At 44.3% G+C, this 10,277-nt stretch overlaps 2 protein-coding genes across 5 annotated transcripts in view; one reads left to right on the plus strand and one right to left on the minus strand.

The window, feature by feature from the left end:
- Positions 1 to 3,634, minus strand: part of LOC111868663 (protein tramtrack, alpha isoform) — a 158,041-nt gene extending 154,407 nt beyond the window's left edge. Inside the window, exon 1 of the mRNA XM_023859531.2 lies at positions 3,361 to 3,634. Within this exon, the coding sequence (XP_023715299.1) occupies positions 3,361 to 3,619 (259 nt within the window). The 5' untranslated portion in view covers positions 3,620 to 3,634. The remainder of the gene's footprint in view (positions 1 to 3,360) is intronic.
- Positions 1,256 to 10,277, plus strand: part of LOC111868664 (D-altritol 5-dehydrogenase) — a 30,888-nt gene continuing 21,866 nt past the window's right edge. For 2 of the 4 annotated variants that reach the window (XM_023859536.2, XM_033753131.1), the window contains exon 1: positions 4,013 to 4,072. In XM_023859536.2, coding sequence (XP_023715304.1) covers positions 4,036 to 4,072 — 37 coding nt within the window. In that variant the 5' untranslated portion in view covers positions 4,013 to 4,035. Of the gene's footprint in view, positions 1,292 to 3,191; positions 3,251 to 4,012; positions 4,073 to 10,277 lie in introns of those variants that run through there. The other 2 variants (XM_023859538.2, XM_023859537.2) reach the window with 2 other exon arrangements.

Raw genomic sequence — 10,277 nt, forward strand, 5'->3', positions numbered from 1 at the left:
AGAACCAAAATCACCACACCGGAGATCTGGCTGAACACACACGACTTCTCTTCCGTAAGGTTGCCTATTTCAAGGTATGACGAAACATGAGAGATGTTTCCGACGACCAATAACGTCTTGTCTTTCATCCTATCCACTCAGGTTTTAAAAAGACTGGGGATAGCTCAACTGGTATAAAGACAGGCTGCGGGCTGGACAGGTAGGGTTTGACTCCCAGCAGGGGCAAGAGATTTTTTCTTCTCCACAGCGTCCAGACCGGTTCTGGGGCCCACACAGCCTTCTAACCAATGGACACCTGGGGGTAAAGTGGCCTGCGAGTGAAGATGACCACCACCCACGTTCATCTAGTGCCGAGGTCGAGAACAGTGGAGTTATACCTCCAATACATACGTCTTCGTGGCTTATTACTTAAGTAATTAAGCATAGGGACAACTTAGCCATTCAAACAGGTCCTTTTTGACCACAGTGTCCATGCTCTGCCTCTCCTGCCTTCCCTCACTTCACGTTAATTCACACATCGGTAATTTCTCCCAGTCCCTCTGCTCCTAAAAACGATCCTTCGAGAACCGCATATTCTCTGACTGCTCTCCTTAATCCCCTCAGGGCCTCGGCCATGATACTCGCTTTCCTCATAATAAAAAAGGCAACACGCCTGTAACACGCCGTGGAGGGCCATAGGGTTGTGAGACGTCGAGGCTCCCACATGTTCTAGATAATCGGCTCACAAATGGTGGTGAGATTGTCAGCCTTATGTGCCGGCCGCCCTATACCCACAGGAAGATTCCTGGTACTCATTTCTGTCAGAGGCTAAGCCGACTGTAGGTCCACTGTGAGACTAAAAGGATTAGGACAACTGAAACAAATCCAACGACCTCATAGGGAATCGAAGCGGCGACCTTTCGGCTTGTAGCACAGTGCCTAGACCAACTACTCTACCGAGTGCTCCGCCCTCTCCCCACATTCGCACCACTTTTCCAAGACAGGCCTACTCTTCACTCTACTTGAGACAGCATGTCCCCCCGAAACTCTGCCAATTATCTACTAGCCTACCCGTCTCGGTTATAACATCTCACCACGGACCGTGTAGAAAGCAACGTTCATTGTTGTGCTCCAATCTTTCCCCTGGGAATGTGTTTGTTTGTGATGACGTTACTCAGTAATGGATGCGTATACTTGCTTATTGAGAATCTATTTTCTAGAAGCGGATGCTGTTTCATTGTTTGTTGTGAGGTCAGGAATTAAAGACGAAAGCAAGAGCAGAAAACGCTGACACGCGGAGTCGAAGGTTAAGGTTAGAAAAAGATCAAGACTATCTGATAGGACGTTAATTCATTGTGCGTTTTACAATTTAATTTTAAGAACGATAGCTTTTAATATTAAATATTTGTGGCATTATCTTTCAATTTTTAAATTATTTTTATTTTGAATTTACTTTGTGCTATGTGCTCTTCTTTTAATGACTTCTATTATCAAATGTGTATGTCAGGTAGAGATCAGTTTTGCATGTTACTGAATTATATAATCTTGTCACAATATATTGGTTCAGAATAATATTAAATGATGCTAGGTTAAAAAAGTGTTCCTGTGCTTAACGAATTAAGCACTACGCCATGAAGGCGTATGAGGGAGTGCATGTATAGATCCACGTTTTCTTGACCTCGGCATAGTTGGAAGTGATTGGTCAGCTTCATGCCTCGGCCGCTTTACCCCCGGGGAAAGAGCCCCCCGATACCCATTGGATAGGAGGTTGGGTGCACACAAGAACCAGTCTGGACAATTTGGAGAAGACAAAATCTTGACCCTACCGGGACTCAAACTCCGACCTATTGGTCGTCCAGCCCGTAGCCAGTCGCTATACCGACTACGCTGCCCCAGTTCATATAATATTCCATACATTTATCATTATATCTTTCTTTAAAGAAAACCTCTGAAACTTTTAGTATAACCCCGTTTATTACGATAGTCAGCAAATATGTCCCAAATGGATATAAAACGTAAAACATGTGATATTCGAAACTGGAAAAGACGTTTATTTCTCGACATATCCTCCACCAACATTGATCCACTTGTCCCATCACTTTACCAAAGCGTCGAAACCCGCAGCACAGAAGTCTTTTTGCTGCTGTCCCAGCCACTTCCGCACCTCCGTTACAACCTCTTCGTAATCAGCGAAACGTTTGCCACCAACGTAGAACCGCTTTACGTGACAAACACTTCCCAACGTAAACACGAGGCATCCCTTTATGAACATCCTTTGCGCTGAGCCCTTTGGCCCACAGAAAACGCACAACGGAACGCTGCTCTTCAGTAGTACACATCAAGCAGGGCCGCCATTTTGACTTCTGAAACCAGCCTCTGAACACGTACATAAGTAGTATATAGAAACGCGGGGACCACCCCAGTTTATACATACTACCCCTTCCTCTCACCCAAGTGATTCACGAAATCGAACAAAAACGTTTAAAAATTACTATTACCAAAAATCCAATTGAACAACAAAAAGTGTCTAGAAGTCGCATAAAAATCACAAAATGTGCATATTTTGTGTTCGGTCAAAATACGTTGATAACTAGCAAAATATGTTGTGATGTTCATAATACTACTATAAAATATAGTTGGTTTTACTTTTTATATAATAATACAATTAGAAACATGTATCAGCAAACAAGCATAAGCAAGAAATCTGGTGTCGTTGCATACAAAAAAAAATCTTGGTCTTCCTTAAAATAAAATCTGTGTTCATTCATCAAAAATAAAACCTGGAACCGTACATAAAGATGTGGGGACAACCATTAAAATAAAAAAATCTGGGGCCATTTACAAAAATCCGTGCTCATTCATTACAGTTAAAATCTGGGCCATTCACAAAAATTAAAATCTGGGGTCATTCACATATCCCCGCGTTTTCAAGCTAGAAGATGTAGACAATATGTCCCTTCGAAACGTCGGTATCCGCCCGCAAGACCGTAATCTTAAAGATGCTTTCGCTATGCTGATGTTAAGAAAGAGCCGCCTGACTACGTGGTACCGGTCGGATTATGAGATATTCAGATTAATAAAGTCTGGATTAGCGAGGTCTGCCTCCATAGAAGCTAACCTCCCAGTTCAGGTGCACAACTTGTATGACATCTAGAAATGCAGGGTATATACAGTAACTTTCATCCGAAGTTGGCATGATTGAATAACCACATTTTCTCTCACACAGGTGTATTACGCATGGAAGTCAGACTGATCTCTCTGCAGGCTGCACGTAAGTATATCTCGCCAACCACGTATGCCGATACCGGAGTTTAACCAAGGAATTGTCCATACCTGGACCATGCACTACACCCACTACATACACATATGTAACAAACTCACCTTGACTGATGTTGTACAGCTCTTCATTGGTGGTTCGACGCGTTTTCCGCTTCCGGTATATTCGGTTGCTGTTCGCACTGGTCCACCATGTTCGAAGCACGACTTCTCTTTTCTTAAAAATATTACCAACGGTTGATTTTGAGATTCCGAAATCTGCTGCGATAGATCGATGTGACCTGCCTTTACCTAGTTCGTCAAGAACCAATTTTTTCTTTTCTATTGACAGTTCAACGGAACACCTCTTCTCGCACGACGCCATGCCACAAACACGACACAGCTGTTTTAGATCTATGCAAAGCATTTAAAAAGAAGATATAACATTTCACAGTTTTTAGTAGCAACGACAAGTGCAGGTCAAATTCCACACTTGTGGAAGTGATCAATAGAGGTTCGTAGCATTTTTCGATTGTACGTGGCAATGTCTGCCAGCTGACTAGCGCAGGGGGTTAGCAACTGATGCTCGCGGACCCGCCAAGGGATCCTGGTTACCGATAGGAATGAAATTTTTTCTCTGTAACAACCAGATCTCTTTTATCTCGTAATGAACGTTGGAACAGACCGATGAAAACATACAAATTGACATTTTTTTCCTTACTGACATAATGTAATGTAATGGTAAAGAGGAAGCTGATATTTATTATTATTCAGTCGACGCAATTCTAGAATGAACACACCATGCGTTTGCATGGGCTACCTGTTCGGCCATCATTAGGTACGTAAAGCTTTTACAATCGTCATACTTTAGTCTGCTATACCTCCTTACATTGGCCAGTGTTTACACACTGGGAGTGCGTTGTACAGGTATGTTGTTTGCGTACTGCCCTTATGTTATGAATTGTAAAGAACATTAACGTTTAAATTTTTAAACATTTTAAAAGATTCTAACCACCTCTGGTCTAGTGGTCAGAGTTCCTGGCTACAGATCCAGAGGTTCGGGTTCGATTCCCGGCGCTACCAGATTTTCTGAGAAGTAGTGTGTCTGGAACGGGGTCCACTCAGCCTCGTGAGGAGCTATTTCAAGGAAATAGCGGCTCCGGTCTAGAAAATCGAACTTAGCGGCCGTGGGGATTCGTTGCGCTGACCACGCGACACCCTCTGTCCGCTAAAGTTAGCACTAACTTCGCTGACAAGCGGCGGTCGCTCGGTCGGTATAGTTCGCTTACGGACTAAAACCACGGATTTTTTTTAAAGATTCTAATTTGAATTAAAAATGAGTTAGGCGTCAAAAGTATATATATATATATATACTTATATGTATATATTGGCGTATAATGTCGTGTCCCTTTTATTTTGTGTTGCCAGATTTTCAAGTGGCGTTCGCCAATGTCCGTTCTTGTTTAGCGTGGAATTCTTCCTATGATTTGAAATATGAATGTGTTATTAGAGCTTGTATTTTAAGTTTGTTTGGGTAGTAGTATATGTCGGCTTTCCTCATATTATGTTGATGTTACGGTTATATGTGGGCATGGGTATGTGATGTGTTTTGTGTTAGCATAGGTGTGTTTACTGGGTTGTGCACTGACATTTTGGATGTTTATTTAGTGTTTTCTTACCTTATGTGGAGAGTGTGTTGTTTGCACGAATGGCTGTGTGGGACTGGTGCACTTGGTGTTTATGCCTGCATGTATTTTATGCGGTGATATGTATAGTGCTGCGTTCTGCTGGCGTGGCGTGAAACTTTGTGTTATTGTTTTGTATAGTGATTACAGATGATTTTAATATTAAAAAAAAAGTAAAACTATCCCTGTACCAGGCCGTGAAGGCCCATAGGGTTGTGAGACGTTGAGGGTGCCACATTATCTAGACAATCGGCTCAAAGATGGTCAGCCTTACGCGCCGGAAGCCCTTTACCCCCAGGAAAATTCCTGGTACTCAATTCTGTTAGAGGCTGAGTCGACCCCAGGGCCATAGTGCGGCTGGAAGGATTAGGTCAATTGAAGAAAATACAATGACATCGGGACTTGAACCCGCGACCTTCCGGCTTGTAGCATAGCCCCTCAACCAACTACACTACCGAATGTATTTTATAACATCAGGGCATTGGCTTACCTGCACAACGCACTCGCAATACGCAAGCACTGACCAGTATGGGAACTGTAAAACGTCTGTGTACCTGACGAGGGCCGCAATAGCCCGGAAGATGTAGGACACGCAAGTGCATGGTATTTATACCAGAATTGTGTCGACTGAATAACAATAAATATTATCTCACACGCAAAATGACGCTACAGTATATCTCTAGAAAGGGTGGTGATGACCAATGCAGATTACTGTACTCAGATCTACATACAAATTATGATGATGAGATTACTACTACTTCTAATAATAATAATAATAATAATAATAGTAAGGTAAAGCTGTGGGATGTGTAGCGGACCACTAGTCCAATCTAATGCGAAGGTTAAGAATGCGTGGATGTATCCCACTTCTCCCCCATACGTCTGCGTGACGTTTAATTACGCATAGAGTCGGCTTTTCGACCCACTTAAGCCTTGTTATATACAAATATTTTTTTCGAACACTTTCAAGTATTTATGGTAACCGGGACAGCTCGGTCACCGTAGTGACTAGCTGTGGCGGAAGACCGTGGTTCGATTTCCGACAAAGGCAGTCGTCTTCTCCACATTGTCCAGCCCGATTCTGGCTCCACCCAGCCTCCTGTTCAATGCGTAAGAAGGAGCCCTTTCGTCCGGTGGTGACTCGGGCGGGTGAGGAACTGACCACTGACCTCCATCTAGTGCCGAGGTTAGGAATGCGTGGAGCCATACCTCTACGCGTTCCTATGTCTTCATACTTCGGTGACTAAGTAAGTGAGGACCACTGTTGAAGTCGGGACGCATTAGTGTTCTCGGCACTATATGGGGCTGATAGCATTAATCTCGGTACCCACAGGAAGGGAGGCTGGTTGGGCCACAATCGGTCCGGCCCGTAGCGCAGTCGCTGTACTGACTGAAGTATTCAGATTTCCGATAAAGGGTAAACTTCTCAGTGCTTAATTAGTTACGCACAATGCCATGAAGACGTATGGAGGGAATGGAGAGATATCGCCGCCATTCTTGACCTTGGCACTAAATGCAGGTGAGTGGTCAGCTTCACGCCCCTGCCGCCTTACACCCGGGGAAGAAGCCCACGGTACCCATTGGATAGGAGACTCTGCGGGTCTCAGAGGCTGTCTGGATGCTGTGGAGAAGAGGAAAACCTTGCACTGCGGGAAATCAAACCCGGGCTCAGGTTTCCGATTAATAATAATAATAATAATAACCATAATAAGGGGGGGATTGTGTCATCGTACTTTGCTGAGACACTATGTTGCAAGCCGGAAGGTCGCGGGTTCGATTCCCGATGAGGTAACTGGAACTTTCAGTTAACCTAATTCTTCCAGCCGCACTATAGCACTGAGGTCAATTCAGCCTCTAAAAGAAACGAATACCAAGAATCTTCCTGGGGGTAAAGCGCGGCCTGCGCGTAAGGCTGACAGCCTCACCGCCATCTGTGAGCCGATTGTCTAGAAAATGTGAGAACCTCGACGTGTCACAACCCTATGGGACTTCATGGCCTGTTACAGCGATAGCTTTACCATGTAAATAATAATAATAATAATAACTAAACTCCATGGAGCATAGCCCTTCTTGAGAAGACGCCAGTCAAGAATTTCCAAACATAGTATGGAACCCAAAAGTTCATCATCGTGTTCTCAAGAACCATCCACTGATACCTATCCTGGGCCAGCTGAATCCAGTCCATATGAACTAAACTCCGTGGTGCTAGTCCGCAAGCGAACTATACCGACCGACCATATGAACCCATCCTATTTCTGTAAGATCTATTCTAATATTATCCTCCCACTAATGTTTAGGTCTTCCTAGTGGTCTCTTTTCTTCTGGCTTTTCCACCAAAACCCTATATGCATTCCTCCTGCCCTCATACGTGCTACATGCCCTACCCATTCCATCCTTCTTGACTCGATCATTCGATTTATATTTGGCGAAGAACACAAGTTAATGAGGATCTTCATTAAATAATATTACTAATATCGGAAGTAAGAGTTGCAGACTAGGCTACTCACCCTCATCTTCGTCCTTCCAATGTCCCAGTAAGTAATGTCTCTCTTGGTTCTGGAGATGCTTCTTCGAGCACTGATGCTTCTCAGCTTTTCGGACGAAATTCTTGGTAACGGAGATTCCGTGCAAAGTCCATTTGTTTTCACCCCCAAACAGAATGCAAACATAGCAGAAAAGGTTCTTGGTCTTGGCACAGCCTGTCAGCCAGGGATACTTGCTGTACCAGGAATCTTGGAACTTCCGGTTCTGTTTCCCATCAAAAATCTTCACGTCCAAGTGCGGCATCAGCCGTTTGTTCTTGGCTGCACACTTCTCGTCGCAGGACCACGCCGCGAACGGCCTGGCTCTCAGAGCCTGCAACAAGTCGGCCACACTTTCAATTTCACACATTGCAACTGCTGGTGGTCGTGGGAACTAGCCTCTCTGGCAGCCTCACCAGCCTATAGAGCGCATGCTCGCCGCTGCCACACAGAACCTACACGCAGTTAGGTAGGCTTTGGTTGCGTAAGTTTCGTTGCTGCTTCGTTTCGGGAAGATTCCTTTCTCAACGCACATAAAACACGGGACAAGGAGATGTGATGACATGTAGTTTGGTAGAAGTTTAGCGGCTTTTCAAAGGAACGTACTGTCTCCATCTGCAGGGTCAAAGATATTATAACCAACGAACAAGATATGGGCAGCAAAATGAATGACTGATCTTTGCTTTATACTCGTTGCTTATCATATTTCCCTTCTTGAAGATGGAGGCTGTACGTCCTTTCGAAACGTCTCATTCTACTGGATTTCACGGTGTCGTATCCCAGAAGCCACCGCTGTGAGAATCTAAGAAAAAACACGGGACGTTTAATGCATCTACAGCCTTCTTGATGGAAACCTGGTGTTCCATCGGCACTACTGCAGAAGAATGAGGCAACTGTTGCACCTAGAACAGCACTACGTGAGTTTTCTCCACTGCTACTTAATCGCAACGCCGGTATAGCGGCCAGGCTACGGAATGGACGACCGATGAATCACGTGTTGATTCGCGACAGAGGAAAACTATTTTCGATAGCATAGTTGGTTGAGGCACCATGTTACAAGCCGGAAGGTCGCTGGTTCGAATCCCGATGAATTCATTGATTTTTTTTTTTCGTTTACCTAATCCTTCCAGCCGCATTATGACCATGGGTCGACTCAGCCTCTAAGAGAAATGAGTACCAGGAATCTTCCAGGGGAGGTAAAAGGCGGCCGGCGCGTAAGGCTGACAACCTCACCGTCACCTGCGAATCAATTTTCTAGGAAATGTTGAAGCCTCGACGTCTCACAACCCTATGGGCCTCCGCGGCCTGCTGCAGGGATGCCTTTACCTTATACTGCGTCTAAATTGGCCCTTAGAGCGACACAGGTTTGCACCCAATGGGAACGGGGGGGGGGGCTTTACCCCGGGCGTAATGTAGTCAGGGCGTGTGACTGATCACTCACATCCATCTGGTGCTTAAGTAAAGTACGCATGGAGCTATACCTCCACTCCGCTGTATAAGCAGGGACAATATTGCATAAAATTATGAGTAATAATCCCGATCTTTCAAATTTGGTTGCAGCTGCAGACTCGCTGCAAGCAGATAGATCGTTTTTTTTAACTAACTTCAAAATATGCCTGAAGTACTATGCATTTTAAAGCATAGCCTGTTTTTTGCCTGGGGACAAGCAGGATTGACATGCCAGTACATGCAAAGTAAGCAGGCATAACAATAACAATTGCATAACAATTTTAGAAATGCCATATTTTACAACCCCCTCGTTGGTGTCTCCACCTTATCGTGGTGAGGGGGTTTGAGTATGCAAAGAAACCTGAGATCTATACCAGCGGTAGCGTAACTACTGGCAGGGCCTCCCTTGCTGGACAGGTAAAAGGGTAGGCATCAGACGAAGAGAAACACCAAAAACCAAAAACTGATACCGGAAGCAGCGTCATCAGCAGCGACTTGAAGCACAGAGCATATGATGCTCGAGATGGTTCAAGTTCGTATAGCAACAGGCGTGACCAGATTGGTTTGAACGGCTGTTGTACTGCGATGTGGAAAGCAAATGGAAAAACTACCACATTATCACTTTTCCTGGATAGTCTCTTTCCAAAAACAGAGATACCATGTATGCGAACCAGAAGACGAGGAAGGAGACGTAAGATGATACTGGATGACCTTGGGAACAGAAGAGGATTTTATTATTTGAAGGAGAAAGCTCTAGATCGCAAAATTTTACAGATACTCTTAAATTAAAATTAATTTCCGCAGATCTTCTGTTCATATCGTGACAATTAATTGGCAGTCATTTGGACATGTTATGCAACACTGCAAATGAATCTGTTTTAAGAATTACATTACAGTATCCGGAAATTTCAGTAATTAAATGCGGCATTATTATGTGAAAGTTGAACTGTTTTAAAGTGAAGGGCGAGGAGTGATTATTCCTGGTGGCATTTGGGCTTGCTAATGCCCTGGTCCCGTGACTAGAACGACGTTCAGGAATGGACAAAGACACAAACTATCCACGCATTAAAACTGGAGTTAGCTATCTGAATTTCACATTCACGTCGGATTTACTACAAGCATAAGTCAGAAATTATCCGCACTTTCTCCATAACACATCTTTAGGTTTGTCACACTGCCTCCTACGCGTGCAGTGTTAGAGTTGGTACTATTGTTGTCACGTGATCGAAGTTTTACCTTGATCGCATCATTTTCCTTGATGCTGTGACAGTATAAACATGGCCGCTCTGCTAGCAGTGTGCACCACTGATTAACAAAGAATAGTGATCCGATTTCTCTGATTGGAAGGTGTGTCAGGGGCTGCAATTCATATGTGGGTTCATCACTA

Source organism: Cryptotermes secundus, unplaced genomic scaffold (assembly GCF_002891405.2).
Source record: "Cryptotermes secundus unplaced genomic scaffold, Csec_1.0 scaffold791, whole genome shotgun sequence".
NCBI classification, from domain to species: Eukaryota; Metazoa; Arthropoda; class Insecta; order Blattodea; family Kalotermitidae; genus Cryptotermes; species Cryptotermes secundus.